The 16,454-nt window shown below is 44.2% G+C and overlaps 1 protein-coding gene across 1 annotated transcript; it reads left to right on the forward strand.

Annotated features, from left to right (window-relative positions):
• The first annotated feature begins 32 nt into the window (after positions 1–32).
• On the forward strand, positions 33–16,405 carry par-6 (partitioning defective protein 6). The gene is made up of 5 exons (XM_077646596.1): positions 33–90; positions 157–259; positions 7,470–7,695; positions 9,206–9,615; positions 15,240–16,405. The coding sequence occupies exons 2-5, from the start codon at positions 194–196 to the stop codon at positions 15,501–15,503; spliced, it is 966 nt and encodes a 321-aa protein (XP_077502722.1). The 5' UTR covers positions 33–90; positions 157–193; the 3' UTR covers positions 15,504–16,405.
• Positions 16,406–16,454: the final 49 nt, after the last annotated feature.

Genomic DNA, 16,454 nt, shown 5'->3' on the forward strand with positions numbered 1-16,454 from the left:
CGCAGCAGCCGAAAGGCCGAAGCAACCTGCGGGCTTGCGGTATGCGATGACGACATTTTTGGTCGAGAGGAAGTTTGTGTGTGTGTCATGGTGTGTGAGCATGTCTGTCTACTTTTGTTTATAAAGTTTTAATCACGAACGTTTGTACCGTTACAGGACATGTTAGTGCTGTAGTCTGCTCAATGAACGAGCAATGTCCAAACCGCTGAAGAATTTGCATCATCTCCAGAACGGCAGTATTTTAGAAGTAAAAAGCAAGGTAAGTTTCAGTGTGTTCTAGGCCTAATTTGGCAGGTGCTGTCTCCCCTTAACTTCATTAACGGTACTTCGGTATTTGCATTCTTGACAAATGCTGTACCCATTTAAAATGTCTGTTGTTGTACTTCGCCCTCCCTACAGGTTGCAGCACGTAAGTACGCGTGACATTCATGTTCCGAACTGCTGAAACTTGCTTTTCGACTTGATTACGTCAAAAACTGGAGGCTTGTTGTATACCTTATATTGTGTCTAAATCGTTTCCATTTTTCCTTAGTTCGTGTTAAGGTATGACAGAAGGGAGCGAAAAAAGTGATCAGTCCCCGTGGCACCGTTGTCGTGTGATGTCTTGGTTGTTTTTGGCGGCATTCATGCCAAATCTTGACCTGCTTTCTTTAGGACGGTTGTCGTGTGTCTTGACTGGTTTATATTGCCGGTGAAGAAATGTCGCCGATTTTACTGCATCCAAACTGGTGCGTTGATGGCAAGAATCCAGTGTTTGGAATGTGTATTCCTGCATAGTCTTGGTGCGTGGGGAGGGCACGCCTTTTTTTTTCACGGGTGGCTGCAGCCTCGCCAGGCGCCAGGAATGCATGCAAATGAGAGCGGATTTCAGCCCTCCTCCTCGCTTTTCCTTCATGGGAGTCAACTTAATTGTGCCGAAGGTGCCGCAGGGGTTCTGCGTTGCGATATCATTCGGAGCACTGTCGTTCTATCGCAAATAACACATCGAAAGTCGCCTGTGATATTCGTTTCATGTATACGTTTACCTCTAGCCCTGTTTAATTTTTAGTCTTGAATTTTGTGTTGAAAACCTAGTCTTCAAGGGAACTGTGCAGAAAGCTCTATTGTGTGATTGAGCGTGTGTTGTTTGGCTGCCAATGAATTCAGTATGAGGAAATGCAGACAAAGCAGCTACCACCAATGCTTTCTTCCTTTCTATGATTCCTTGCAGTGAGCCTTGAAATGCAGTGCATGTTCAAGGGTACCGTGTTTCATTTTGACTCCTTTTGAAATAAATTGAACTGTTTGTGGGTTCCTAATTGGCAATTGAAACATTCAAGTAGCTGTGGCGTTTTTTTTATTATTATTATTAAACACAGATGCGCTTTTGAGTTGTCATTCTCGTGTGCTGAAACCAATGCCAGTAGTAATTCTATCAGGAAATTGCATGTTTCTACTACGCACTGAATATGAAACGACAGTATTGTTTTTCATATTGTACATAATGCTTGAAATTAAAACATCCTCTGTGATTCCCTGAATACTGAACCAAATGAAATGCTTTGGTTCAGTTTTCAAATTGTATGCATTAGTTTTTAGGACTTCTAGCGGAAATCTAGTGGTGTGTAGCTGACTGAAGCAAGTGTATTTGACGTGGCTGCCACATTTGGCTGTTTGTTATGTTTCATACAGGAAGACTTGGGTGCATAGAAGTTGCCTTTTTTTATTTCAGCTGTGTCTGCATTTGCCACAAATCGGTTCTTTTTCATTTAAATTGGCATCAGCAGCTCCAGCTTTAGGTTGTATTTATCAGGCATGTCATTATTCGTAAAGTACTAAGTCAGTTCAATGTGTTTCGTGCAGTTTTGAACCTCATCATCCAGATGATGAGAAATTTTCCAGTTACTGAACTTGGCATTAGGTCTGTAAAACCTGTGGTTCAAAAAAATCTTGAGCAGCCGTCGTGGGGGCTTTGTGGTTATGGTGCTCTGCTGCTGACCCGAAAAGCATGGGTTTGATTCTGGCCACGGTGATCACATTTTGATGGAGGCAAAATGCTCAAGGCCCGTGTGCTTTGCTATGTCAATGCATGTTAAAGAACCCCAGATGGTCGAAATTATCAGGAGTCCCTCATGGCCTGAGTTGCTTTGGAACATTAAAACCTCATTAACCATAAAATCTTAAGCAAGTCTGCCATTTGGAGAATCTCTTAGAAATACTAGTTCGTTTATGGTGTCATTCCTGGTGATGGTGCGTTTTACAGAACAGTGGTACAGAATGTTTACCACGTTGAGACATCTGCCAGTAGAGGAGTTAAACCTTGGCAGATTGTGACTGCAATATAGCATGTGAATATGCATTTGATTCTGGAAGTGTTGACACTATTGCACAAGAGTAGCCTCAGCTTGATGAATGCTTGAAGAAGCAAAATGATATGAAAGGAGCATGCCACATCAGTGACTGGTTATCTTGTCTTGGTCAGCATGTGAGGTTTTGCCGTTAATAGTGCTGTGCTAGTATCTCTGCTGGGAGCCTTGCCTGCATTGTTAGCATGACGCCACAAGGTTAGGAAGGTGGAAATCTGCCTTTTTCACAAGATGTGGTGCCGTATGGGAAATGGGTGCAGACTGGTTGAAAACAAATGTACATGGGAGACGCAAGCTCAATCTAGTTCCACAAGGCACAACTGCACTTGCAGAGTGCCAGGTGTGCGCTTGACAGCTGCCACTGTCTGTCGCTGGCGTCTGCCGCTAACCTGAACTGTGCATGCACAGTAGGAGCTGATGGTTTGTTTTCAGCCAGTGGAGCTGGAGGAAGAGAGGCAGGCATGCGCAAAGTGGCCATGTGAAAAAATGTGCATTGGTGCAGCAATGCAAGCGAAACTGGTGACTGCACTGTGGCGTTAAGGAAGGAAACACGCATGTTTACGCGTTCAAGGCGCTGGATTTTTGTCAGGATACTGTGGGCGGCTTGATGGTTGGCTGGCGCCGAAATTGTAATTAATTGGGCCAGCCTGCCCACCGCTGCACTCTCTAAGCTTGGAGGCGGTGGAGCGACAAACTTCTCCACCCCGCATGCGAAAGAAGAGGTTCGATTTGCTGACCGGCGATAAGGCTGCACCTGATTAGCCGTTGACCAGAGGCATGAGGCATAGACAGATTAAGTAACAAACACTTTTACTTGGATAAAGAACAATGAAATATTACAACACCAAGCTTAACAAAATAGTGTTACACAGATGCTATGCAAATAACACACAAAGAGGACACGAACAGACTATTAACATGAAGAGGTAAACATCAGTCAGGGCGGTTACTATACAACAGTGCTTCGCTAGAAAGAAATACTATACAAAAGATTAAGATGAGAAACAACGAGCGTTAAGACAAAGAAAAGAGTTCAGTCTAATGGAGAGAAGTGGTGGCTTATCTGTGGAGCGGCAAGGTCCGGTCACAGAGTGTGTCAGTCTGCGGATTCTGGTTGCGGGGCTGATGGGGTGTGCGGATACGGGCTAACTTGGGCCACACATCTTGGGGCCCACCTTCACCACGCTCTATGCATCAGACTCCCCTCCCCTCACTAGGCTCGCTTGCAGACCACTTCCCTGGCTGACCTCACTCACGTCCATACGCACCATTTCTCCAGGCCAACTGCTTGGCTTGCGGTTTTCCCCCCGCCACATTCTCGTGTCATACAAAGAAAAAATGCTCAAGGCACAGCACGCCAACGATTCGCAGACATGAGAAGGAAAAAAGAAAAACAGAAGGAACGCGAGAGAAAGCCACGGTCCTAACAAAGAGCGTATGCGAACTTGCGAAGGTTGCAAAGGCTCCCATGGCATTCAACCCACAGCTCCCCGTTCGTACAACGTACAAGCACTCACGTCGAGGCAACAATACGAGGAGGGGGAGGAATAGCCTTGACTGACCCTCCAGCGTCGCGAGGGGTTAAACGGCCACACGGGAGGTCAAAATCTTCGCCGCTATGCCGCGACATGTTTGCAAAAAACAGTCGCCTTGGCTACCTCAGCTGCGAAAGTGAACGAAAGACAGGGCGGGCATGAACTTTGTGACAGTGTTCATTACCGTTATTCTGTGCCTCATAATTTTCAGGCCTCGTGGCCAGTGAGAGTGCAGCTAATGTTATCACCTTTAAATTAGATTGCTGGCATCGAGCATGTGTCGCTCACCCCTCTTTCACAAGCAAACTTAATCTCACTTCCACCTTTCATTTGTGAGCTGTCACAAGAGAAATTTGGTGACAATCATTGCATAGCAACTTTGGAATGAGAGGTTGTTGAACTTGTTTCACTCAGTCCATGTGCGTATGCTCGGTGCCAAATGATAGTGGAAATGAATGGGGACATCGACATCCTAGTCTGCTTTGTGTTGTTAAAACCTTTCTGGCCGAGTGAGGCACGCTGCTATGATTCACAATTAACCAGTCTCACTAGAATAACGTACTCTGCCATCTTGCGTATAATGCAGCATTTTTATTTGTTTCTGAATACCGTTGAGAATATGGAGGGCCCGTTGGTTTTGCTGATTGTCATTGCTATAAGTCCCAAATGAGGCTCGACTATTTTCGCTCTAGCACAGCTGCTCGAACGAACCGACACGATGCGGCACAGTCCTTTAGTTACAAATCCACAGCGCCCGTTGGAGAAAGAAAATATTTGAGTGGCAATGATTGTTTCTTATTGCTCGGGGATCTGGCAACTGCACTATGGATTTTGTGCCTGTGGTCATTAGCTTGTTATCTGCTAGTTCGGCACATGATTTTTGTTGGTGGTCTTTTTCCCTATTAGTTCATCTCACTCATTTTGCTGCTAACTGCCAATAGTACTGCCGGTCTTTGCATGCAACTTGTGCATTGCATGATGTTTGGAGTGTAGACTGCTGAGTGCAAGGTTTTTTTATTTTTTAGTCAAAACTACAGCAGCTGGATTTTGGCAAGAGTGTAGCGTAGAAAGGTTAGTGTACAGCGAAATACCTCTTGAACGAAGTTCTCAAATAATTTAACTTTTGAAAACTCTCCTACCGAAACACCAGTGTGGCCAAGTGCAGATGAATTTTAGTTGAGCAAACTCCAACGCACTGCGGCTGGAAAGCACTAATGTTATGCTTTTGGGTCAGAAGGGATCATTTCAGCAGACTGCCAATTTATGAAACTGCACTGCTTGGCGAACTTTCGCAGTGGCATACTTCCACTTGCAAAACCATGCCGTACCATTTCTGCTTGAGGTTGGCATAGCTACGCAGTTGGGTTGTAGCCTGATTAGTAGCCGCACATATTGGCTAGTGCACTGTCCTTGGTCATAGTCATAACCGCAGCTAGATGGCTATTGCACTTGGTGGAGTGGTGAAATGTCCTTTGTTTTTGAAGTGGCAGTGCATTTTGTGTTTTGAATGTCAATATTAAATGCCAGAGTTTAGCAGAGAATTACTGCAAGTTATCGGGATTGCTGAATGCACAATGTGTATAGTTTTCAGTATTACAAACTTAGTGCGTTTGGGAACAATTTCTATTCTTGGCGTTTACTTCAGTTCATCAAAGTAAGCTACTGGGTGCTCATTTCAACACTGCAAACTTGTACTTTTAGCAAAAATTTTTTCAAGGTCCCCTAAAGTTTGTTAAAGTGGTACCTCACTGTATTGGTGGCTTGGTGCTGGTTAAAGAACCCCGTATATAAATCTAGGAAGACATTTACTACTGTATCAGTTGTGTCACAGATATTACTTCAACTTAAAAAAAAATTTTTTGTAAGCTCTTTGCATGCCTACACCATGTCTTCACAGAAAAGCAGTACTGCCTAGACATGCTATGATTGCAGGATTTCTGCTACTCCTGCTCAGTCTTCTAACTGTGCCTAAGTGCTTTCAATCAAAGGGGTAAGCTCAGTTGCCACTTAGTGCACACACTGTTTTTGTTTTTGATATTTAAGACTGTGGGCTGCACGAATTCAACGAGGGAATTAAATGCTTGTGACAGTGATTGGAGGCAGCAATACACCTTGCTTGTTCTTCGGTTAAAGGCCACTTATTGTTTAAGATATGCAGTCTAAAGAATTAATTTGGCATATATATATATGCTAGTAGCTTATGCACAGGCAGAGCAGTATGAAACATTAGTATGTAACAAAGTGTTTCTTGTATGTGTGTGTTGAAAGCGTGGCGGGCAAGTCAGTATTGGAGCACAATTGTTTACTTTTGTTTTTTGTGCTTTATGATGGAGTGCTCACGTGGGTGGCCTGAAGTTTGCTTTAATGCTTAAAAGGCTGGCCACCAATATTTTATCTTTAGAGATTTCCTGCATGGGCTCTTATTCTATTTGATATGGCGGTATGTAAATACTGTAAACAACTTGAAGGACAGTCTACAGATTTTCTCTAAGGTAGCAATAGTGAGAGGGCAGAACTCGAGGTTTTGACTGGAATTTATATTTTAAATTGGCAAAGAATGTTTGGCCAAAGCAGGCGGTGGCACCTTGATGTGTTAAAACATCGCAGCTCTGAAAGTAATTTGGCTACATCACCTGGAGTACTAACTACACTTGATGAGTAGGATTGAGTGCAATACGTAATGTTACTTTTGTTATTTTTGCTGGAAGAAACTTCAGACTCCACAATTATTTCTTTTGCACAGTTTCTTGCCGGTTTTAAACATGCTTTCTCACCATCTTTTCTAACGTTTTCATAAAGGCAGACTGCCACTATGCTGCTTTGTGGCATCACGGTGGCCGTGTACATACTGATGGAAGGGGGCCTTGAGAGCGGTTTATATTTCCAGGTGTGTTTTGTATGTGCCAGGATTCAATCGGCTGTCACTGTAATGGATTGAGCTCGATGTCAACGACCCTGGCATGCTCAAAGTCAGATGTGGTGGCTCAAGTCTTCAGAATGCTCCATGATTGCACTGCACTCTTGTTCAAAATTCCGGCTGTCATACTTGTGCTGGCGAAGCCTCTGTGAAAAATTCTTCATTTCACTTATACGGCTGGTAGAACAGTCAGCCCAGGGTATTTTGTAAATGGTGCCGGGTGCTTGTTCCTTCTGTGCATGGTCCTTTGGCCGAGGCATGAAGCGCCCGAGCGGGGAGTAGAGGTGTGTCACAAACTATCGTCAGCCCTCGGGCACTTCATGCCTCAGTCGATGGACTGCGCACCAAAGGAACGAGCACTCAGCATTATTTACAAAATATCCTGTGCTGACTGGTCTGCTAGCTACATAAGTAAAACGACAAATTTTCCACAAGGGCTTCGCCAGCACAAGAACGATGTCCGGAACTTTGAACGAGAACACTGTGCAATCGCAGAGCATTCTGAGGACTTGGACCATCGCATCAACTTCGAGCATGCCAGGGTTGTTAACACCAAGCCCAATTCATTCAAGTGACAGCACCTAATTAAATATCAGTAACATAGAATAAGTACATCTAATAACTATTTATGTGGCATCACTAATCTTGTTTGTTTTTTTTCCTTTGGATCAGTTTGATGCAGAATTCCGACGATTCTCGCTGGACAAAGCAGAGCTGTCTCGATATGAGGAGTTCTGCCGCCTTATTGAGAAGTTCCACAACATTGGCGAGGTGCCGTTCAGCCTCTGCTACACGGACCCCATTCATGGTGACCTCCTGCCCATCAACAATGACGAGAACTTCGCCCGGGCTGTTCAGTCCGCAAGGCCGTTGCTGCGGTTACTCATCCAGCGAAAAGGTGCTACGAGCAGCTGTGCTACATTTACTGTCAAAACAGATAATTGGGTACACATCTGCACTATGGTGTTTGAACCAGTCAATAGGCTCGGCAGTGTGCTACATTTACTGTCAAAACAGATAATTGGGTACACATCTGCACTATGGTGTTTGAACCAGTCAATAGGCTCGGCAGTGTGCTTGAGTGGTTATAAAATCACATGTAGGTGCTTATATATACAGTAAACTCTCATTAACTTGAAGTCTTATAAACAGCAAAAAATACCAAGGTAAGCAAAGTTTTGACATATGCAAAGTAGTACCCGAATTCTCAGTGTACTGATCATGCATTGTAAAAATGTAAGCCACCTATCTAGCCTTACTTCCCTATTCAAGCTTAGAGCTCTGCTATAAATCATAATGGAAAACCTAGTGTAAGGGCATGGCAGCACAAAAAACTACCGACAAAGAGAGCACAGTTGCGCTGATAATGCAATTAATGTCCATCTTCGCCTCAGCTAAGAGAACACCTCTACTTGTGGTAGAAGGGGTTGGAGCAGAGGCTGCTGCACCACATGCCCTCTCACTCTGTCTTCCGGGCATTGTTGCCCTGGGAAACAGACCCTTTCCTCTCCCCAAGTTTCGAAGCCAGCTGTAGATGCAGCATGTCAGCTTCGGTTGTTGGCACTGGAGGTGTGCAAAGGTCAGAGTGGCACAAGGCTTCAGTGAGCGGCGCACATTGCAGCATGTCAGCATGGATTTGCTTGTTGGCTCGCGGCGCGACTTGGAGCCCTGCGAACTGCTATCTGATGGCATATTTTTTGTCGGTGTCTTCTCGTGTCATATGGCTTTTAGGTGCTATGACAGGGATAAAAGGATGAAACAATCTCCTGCAAATTTCAAGACTGCCACTTTTCTGAAAACTACAAGTGCTTTTACCTGTAGACCTCATTCATGGTGCCAGTGCTTCTGTTGCTATTGTGTACCTTGTATGACATGCCAAGGGAAGTTCCCACTCCACGTTTGAAATTATAATTGAAACTTGGTGCTTTAATATGTCAGGTGTATTTTGTTATAGAACACATAGCAGTTAGGCACTCACTACATGATCCATCGCTTTGGAAAATGTCGTAGAAGGTATCCATTTGACAATACACTACTACTGTAAAATAGCTTTGAGGGAACTTTTTGTTTGCTGAAAGATATGTTTCCTAGAAAAAAATTACCAGAACTGACGAATGGACACAAGAATCACACATGTCAGCTTAGTTTATAGCTTGCTGCAAGTAGCAATTTAGGGTCGTGTAGCATTCATTCCACTGTCATGTTGTTATCTTTAAACATGCATTTTCATTTCTGGCAGCATATGATATCTACGAGGGGCATTGAAGGTGGAAATTTGTGGACATTGGTACTGACAGTAGTGTGAAACTGGATCTTTATACTTTGGTCAGCTGTGCAGTCGTTGGAGCTAAAATCGAGTGTTTTTGTGATTGGTCGCACCTATAATATAATGCATTTTTTGTGTGCAGGGGATAGTCGTGAAGAGCTGAATGGCTTTGGAGCCCCTGGAGCTAGCCGCAAGAAGCGGTTTCTGGGCCAGTACCTTTTGCCAGTGGGAGTGCGAACAGCTCGGCCTGCCCTGTCCATTTCGTTGCCTGAAGATTTCCGCCAGGTGTCATCTATTATCGATGTAGATGTGGTGCCTGACACCTGTCGTCGAGTGCGCCTTGTAAAGCATGGTTCAGACAAGCCTTTGGGGTTCTACATTAGAGATGGCACCAGTGTGCGCGTCACACCACATGGCCTGGATCGTCTGCCAGGCATCTTCATTTCACGCTTGGTACCTGGAGGTCTTGCTGAAGGCACAGGTCTCCTGGCTGTCAATGATGAAGTTTTGGAAGTGAATGGCATTGAAGTTAGTGGCAAGACACTAGACCAGGTAGGTCCTTTTTTTTAATGGCACATTGTGCAGTTTGCTATAATGCATACATGAAAAAAATGAAGTTGAACAAGAGTGAAATCAGGTTTCTGGTATTTGTCTGTGTGCAATAACGCTGTGGTTGAAATCTGGAAATGAGTCAAGTGCCATACAAGTGGTCAGGATCGCAAGGTGGCCTAGTCACTTCGAAGTTCAGAAGTGAGTGCAAAATATATTGTATGCAGACCAAATGATATGTGTTGTTCAGTTCTGCTTTCTCTGTGTTCTGTTGCATTGTTTCTCGTGCTTAAAATGAGCCAAGAGTTAGTACAGTAAGCATTTGGTGGTTCTTGTACACCTGCACTGGCCCCCAGGAATGCCTGCTCAGGTCTGAAATGAGCTGCATCATATGGCATAAACTGCAGCTCCTTTACAATTAGCTCAAAGTACAGTCTAATGCAATTTGAAGGTGATCATTTCAGGCTGAACCTAGTCGGATTAAACTCCTCTAACATGGTTTATTTTTACAAGAAAGCTGCAGTGAATCTCAGCTTAGCTAGCCGAAGAATTCCTTTATCCTGTCCCGTCATGTTTGTTGCAGACTAAGTGACTTTCACACCAGGAAAAAGTTCTTAATCTGTTTCAGCTGGAATGAACGTGATAACCTTCAAATCGCGTTACTGTACATTGTGCAGCTATGTACTGGACATAACATTGTATTGGGCTTTGCACCTAAGAAAACTACAGCCATATCATTTACTTGGCATCATTTTTGTGTGAGCTGTGTACAGTCGAGCCCACTTATAACAAACCTGATGGTTGTATGGATTGTGTTAAATTCCCATGTTAGAGTCGAAAATACAAGGATGAAGATGGCGTTTAATTTTTTAAAATTTCGTTATGCACATCTGCTGCCGATGAGTTGCTTTAGGGGTGCATTTAATTGCAATTGAAGCTTTCTTGATAACTAGGGGTAGGTCAGCCTCTTCACCTCTGGCCCTTGACAAAGTTACCATATATACTCATTGCAGCCCTTACACCGGTCCGGCATATTTTTTTTGTAAATTTTTCCGACACTACAGCGGAGCCCTGGTTATGTGTCCCTTTTTTATGTCGCAATATGCATTTTTATGATGAAGTAATGCAATCCCAGCAAGTCCTTCAGACACACAATGCATTGAAAGTATGGATGATAGGAAGCACACCTGAGTACCTGCACGAATTAACCACTAAAGTGAGTAAGTGAAGGTATGTTTAAAACAGGTTGCTAGATCAATTTACTGGCAAACGTCATGTGATTCTAATTTAAGATCAAGGTCCCGAAGGTCTGGTGCTTGACTGTCAGCAATGGTGTTCAGAGCGGCGCTCCACGCGTGCGACCCACGGCAGTCAGTGTGAGGTGGCATTCTCCTGGCCTGCTTTTTCGCGTGCTTCTCTGTCAAAGGCCTTGCGGAAATCAATTATACATACATTTTAATGTGAGATTATTGCTTAACAGTAAACTGCTAACAAGGTTAGACCTTTTACAGTAAACTGTGAATATATTCAAAGCACTTTCGCTGCAGCTTTGATACGAAGCACATTAGGCCTAGTGACACTGGGTGAACGGTGCGTTACTGCAGTGCATGTTGCCAGAGCCCAGTGGGTGCCACGTCACCACAAGAAAACGCGCCTCTAGCATGGGTACTCCCCATTCTAGTTTTTTTCGCAACATAAGGTTTTGTCCTTTCTGGTGCATATGCCGAGCGCATAAGGCAAGTTAAGGGGAACGCGGGTCTTTGGGACCAAAAAATCGCGAAAAAATGACTTTTCAATTTTGTAATAGTTGGATATGTCTCATCATTTTCCATCTTATTTTCAAGTTTCGTGGCTGAATACCGCGGAGTTTACGAGAAATCACTCAAAGTTGCAATTTTGACAAGAGAGCTCGCGAAAATCGGTTAGAAAATGCTCGTTTTGCGTCGCGTGTCGTGTCAAAAGTAGCTGGCGCAGCTAGGCGACTTTGGTCTCGTTTGAAAGAGTGACGCTTCAGCTTTCTTTTCCACCAGTACGAAAGGTCTACTGCGATTGGTAGCCGAATAAAAGACAGAAAACAAAATATAAAATGCGGCAATGCTATTGGCTGTTGGACGTCACGTGGCAAAATTCAAGCGCCTCATTGGCCGGCGCCATTTTGAATGGCGCCCTGCGATGCCATTTTGAAAAAAACCACCGTGGCGCAGAACCATATCGGAAGTTCGCAGCGTGCATAAGTTTGGGAAAAAACAAAGAAGGTTGCAGAAAGCAAGCGGAAGACACAGGTTCGTCGGCAGTTATGTCAGCTAGTAGCAGCGGCCTGCCTGAGCGTGTATCGGTGGATGACGCGACCTTGGCAGCCGTTCCGGCGTTTGCTCCGAGCGCGGTGCCCATCGCGGCTGCAGGGGATGACGGAGAGCCGGAGGATGGTTTTACTTCACAATCAGTGATCGGAAGAGGAAACAACGAGGCACAGGAGTGCAATTCGGCTGTCGTGATAAGCGCTTCTTTACTAGCTTCAGCGTCCGCCTTCGACGTGGAGCAACTCGCAAGCTAGCGCGAGATTGGCAGCAGGTCAAAGTAGACACATTTCTACCCAGCGCTGATCACGAGGAACTGCGAAGCATGCCGATGATAAAATCGCCAGTTTGGCAGCAATTTCTGCAACCTAGCGCAAGATGTGGACGCTAGCGAACGAGCATGTAGACGCCAACCCGCCATTGCCTGCGGAGCTACCGACGTGCTCGTAGATTTGGTGGCGATCATCAGACTGTTTCACAATACAGTGTGCACCCTCAACCTCATTTCTGTAGCTTGCTAAGTGGCGGCAACGGCAAAAATGTGACTCAGACTATTCACTAGGGGCCTTCTAAGCTGTTTCGGAAAATGAAGCACTGTAATGTGCTTACACAGCTTCAAAATGTTTCATTTCGTTTTTTTATGATTTTCGCAGTTTCATTTTCTGCACCACCCTACACACTGCTGACAAGCTTTTCCCGGCTTTGGTTCGCACGATTTTCACCATTCTTGCTTTATTTGAAAGCTGAATGATTGGAGCTTGCAATAAGACCAATAACAGCACTCTGAATAAAATATGAAAATATTAAACAGCATAAAGAAAAATCACCTTTTTCCTGGCCATTTTTATGTGAACTTCAAAGCATTGTAACTTTGGTTGCAGAAGGGCTAGAACAATCAAAATACCCTTATTGCAAGCCTTAATAATAGTAGAATCCACTGTGATACAATTTATTTGAATCTGAGTAGCCAATTTTTTCAAAAAGTTGTCAGAATAATTTTGCCGAAATTCTTGAATTAATAAGAAACAACATAATATACTCAAAAATGGACACCATATTTGAAATCAGCACGCTAAGATATATAATATCTGAAGTTTTCATTTTGCTGGGTCCAATATTAAAAATTTTTTCTCTAAGACCCTCTTCCCCCCTTAAAAGCAATGAGGTGCCGCATGTTCATGGTTCCAGGCGGATTATGGCGCACGGGACAATGCGTGCATGGTCGTCTGCCCAGAGTAACCTACTGCATGGGCAAAGTTATGCACTCATGAAGCAATTCTTTTGGCTGACCTGTTTCCTTTCCCCAAATTACCGGCTACTAAGTTGGGTGTGCGGCCCTAACACGAGTACATACGGTATACCCTTGTCACACGGGCAATCTTATTGCCCCCGATCAGTCATCGACTCACTGGCCATTGAAGTTGTCTGTGGTCATCCAGGTGGCGCTAGGTGTAGCAACATTAAGTGAAAGCATGAAGTGAAGTAGTAATAAAACAAGGCAAATATTCAGGTTTTTTTTTTTTAATTGAAAGTTTGTTCACAAAAACCTGTTCAAATACTTCATAGTTCACCACAACCCCAAGACAGCGATGGCAGGCGAACAATGGGCACAATGTGCACTCCATTTCATAAGCGTCCACTTTTTGCCTGCGAGGCTGCCACAGATCAGTGACCTTGTTAGTCGCATTCATAGCTACTGTCGTTGCGGCACATCTTGGTTTCTGTTGTCGCAAAGCACGTTGAGTTAACGAAAATGGGCAAAACAAAACGAAGCAGTACTTTGCACAAAAACTTTATCGGTTTGTTTACATCTGACCACTGGACAATTATCAGAGCTGTCATTTTTACTAACAAATAAAAATTAATTTATTAACTTGTTAATGTAGTTTTAAATTTTGTAATGAAATCAAAATTTTTTCATTAGTTGTGTGGACTTTCTGTATTGATTACTGTATTTACTCTTTTAATTTGTGCACTTTTTTCTTTAAATTTAGACTCCAAAAGATGGCTGCACAAATTAAGGAGCAATTTTGCAAACACATCCTAAAAATCTTTACGGCCGAAATACACAATGTATATCGTGTGTTGCCGCCTGTGCATCGACCCCCAACGCTTACCCCTCACTGGCCAAAAAAAAGTTGATTCTTAATATAGGACAGACACCCCGCCTCTTGTTATGTAGTTCCCTGTGGGATGGCCTGACGTCACGTGCGCAGCTTAAAAAGCAATTTAAACACAACGTAAAAATTTCAGAGCCAGCAATCGGAGGCAAATGGAGATAACAGGCGATAAACCGGTGATAAACCAGCACCCTCACATGCGACCCGGCTGACTAGTGACAGACCCAGCAAATGGTTTTGTAGTTTCAGATGCCAGCGGTTACCGTAGTCGATCCCCATCGAGTTCAGTGCACTTTGAAAACCATCATGTGGCACTAGCCGATCCCCATTAAGTTTGGTGTCCATTGACTCAGTGAGCATTCAAACTATTAGTGTTGTGACACTGGTATAACAAGGATGCAGAGCCAAAGCTGGCGCAGTGCATATGCTTGCAGAATGTACAGTCTGCTTTCTGCGCGCTGTTTGCACGTGGAAGGAGTGCAGAAGGTGGAGAGCTAATAGGGTTGGTAGTGCACACCACATGACTTGTATTCAAGCTTGTCAAAGCACTGCCATTGATCAGAAGGGTGACAGGTTGGGTTAGTTTATGCGTATGTCATTCGTCCTCGTCTGTCTGTCTCTGCATCCATGTTGATTGAAGTGCTTCCAAAAATGACACTGCCATTGGTTGATCACTAACCATCTGCAGTAGTTTCGCTTTCAGTGCCCATCACTCTTCTTCCACTTTGGTCACTTCGCCAAGCTGCCGAGCTGGTACATACACACATACAGATTGACCTTGCAGCACATTGGCATGCTTGGCTGGTTGTTAACTGCAGTTTCAATACCGTTTAATTTCTTACTTCTTTGTTCTTTTGGAAGGAGAGGAGTCATGGGAGCTGAGAGATGCTCATTGCCCTCTGCACCATCAAAAAGCATGCATTTTTTTACTGCAGGGGAAGGTTTATAGCTCCTCACTGTCACTGTTTTTGTTTTTATCTTTGCCTTAATATATATTGTGATGGTAACACCACGCTCGTTCATTCAAGAAAGCCTTCATAATAACTGTGACTGTTATAAGTGGGTTCGACTATGTGCAACTGTGTGATTTCTTGTGTTGGGTCTTGTGTGCAAAATTGAGCTTGCTTTGATAAGATCTGCTGTAGTCTGGCCTTTGGAAGTCTGTGGGTAATTTGTGCCTGCCTGCATGAATTGGTGTGTTGGTTTGCAGGTAACTGACATGATGGTGGCCAATTCATCCAATCTGATCATCACTATCCGTCCAGCAAACCAGTGCAGTGTGGGCACACTGCCTCGAAGGGGCTCTTTTGGCCGCTCCTCACAGATGTCGCATGGCTCGCACAATTCCAACCCATCCGTGGTTTCGGATGATGACCGCTTGGATGAAGATGAAATCAGGGACCACACAGCTGGATTCGAAGGCCTTGACGAAACTCCGCCACGCAGCACCCATGACGGCGTAATCACTCTCTGACATGTGCCCAGGCACAGACCCACTCCCAGGGACTCTGTTTTCTTCTTCCCCCTCCTCCCCTCTCTCTATGTCCTTTTCAGCCACCAGGAGAGGGGGCTCTCTCTGGTGCTGCAGGCAGAGCCCCTTCCCCACATATTTCGGTTCGAGGGCATTGGCTGTCAGGCGAGTGTTGCTCATTTCAGCCAGCCCACAGGCAGGCTCGCTTGCCCAAGCCCGTCCAAGGAGCCTTGAGCAGCACCAGGATTCCTGCAACAACCTCTGGAGGCAGCTGCAACAAGACAGCTGCAATTGAGGCTTTTTCTGTTTTAGGGAAAGACGCTATACAAATGCATACCATATATATTTTTATACATTAGACAGGCCCATAAAGGGACGTGTTGTGCATGTGTGACATTGCAGTATTTTTCCCTGCAGTGAGTATGAAGCCTTTTTTGTTTTGTTTTAAACAATGCTGACTGTTACTCATTTTCATATACGATTTTGTGCATAGGTTACACCATTTTGACAGCCTCTTGCTGCACTGACCTTTTTATGTGTTGTTATTGAAGTTGCCTCTTCAAGTTCCATAGGTGCGAGTGATGTGTGCATTCTTGTGTATTTTTTTTTAATTGATGAATCTTGCACGTTCTGTGCTTGCACTGACACTTTTTAATTTTACCTTATTTTCAAGTGGACTCTAGATGCTTCCTTTGGCACGCTTTTTTCTCAGAGCTCAAGTGCCTTGTAAAGAAAACTGTGCATCCAGAATTCTTCCACAAACATTGACTCTGAAGGCAGGCCTTCATAAATGTGATTGCATGGTTTTTATGGCAAACTTTGCATTCCAGGACTTGCACCAAACATTCCTTTTTTAGTTAGTGACTGTAAAGTTGAATTGCAGGTAATAAAACTTTGCTACAAGAGATCCGGGTTAAGTTCTGGTGATTTGAGTAAATTCCTAGGTTAATTGCT

This window comes from Amblyomma americanum, chromosome 1, assembly GCF_052857255.1.
Source record: "Amblyomma americanum isolate KBUSLIRL-KWMA chromosome 1, ASM5285725v1, whole genome shotgun sequence".
Taxonomy (NCBI): domain Eukaryota; kingdom Metazoa; phylum Arthropoda; class Arachnida; order Ixodida; family Ixodidae; genus Amblyomma; species Amblyomma americanum.

Bases quoted from the DNA above. Each gene is read 5' to 3' on its own strand.
- par-6 (XM_077646596.1), top strand. From the start codon at position 194: ATGTCCAAACCGCTGAAGAATTTGCATCATCTCCAGAACGGCAGTATT. The intron at 260-7,469 runs GTAAGTTTCAGT...CCTTTGGATCAG, and splicing joins TTTTAGAAGTAAAAAGCAAG to TTTGATGCAGAATTCCGACG. The intron at 7,696-9,205 runs GTGCTACGAGCA...TTTTGTGTGCAG, and splicing joins GTTACTCATCCAGCGAAAAG to GGGATAGTCGTGAAGAGCTG.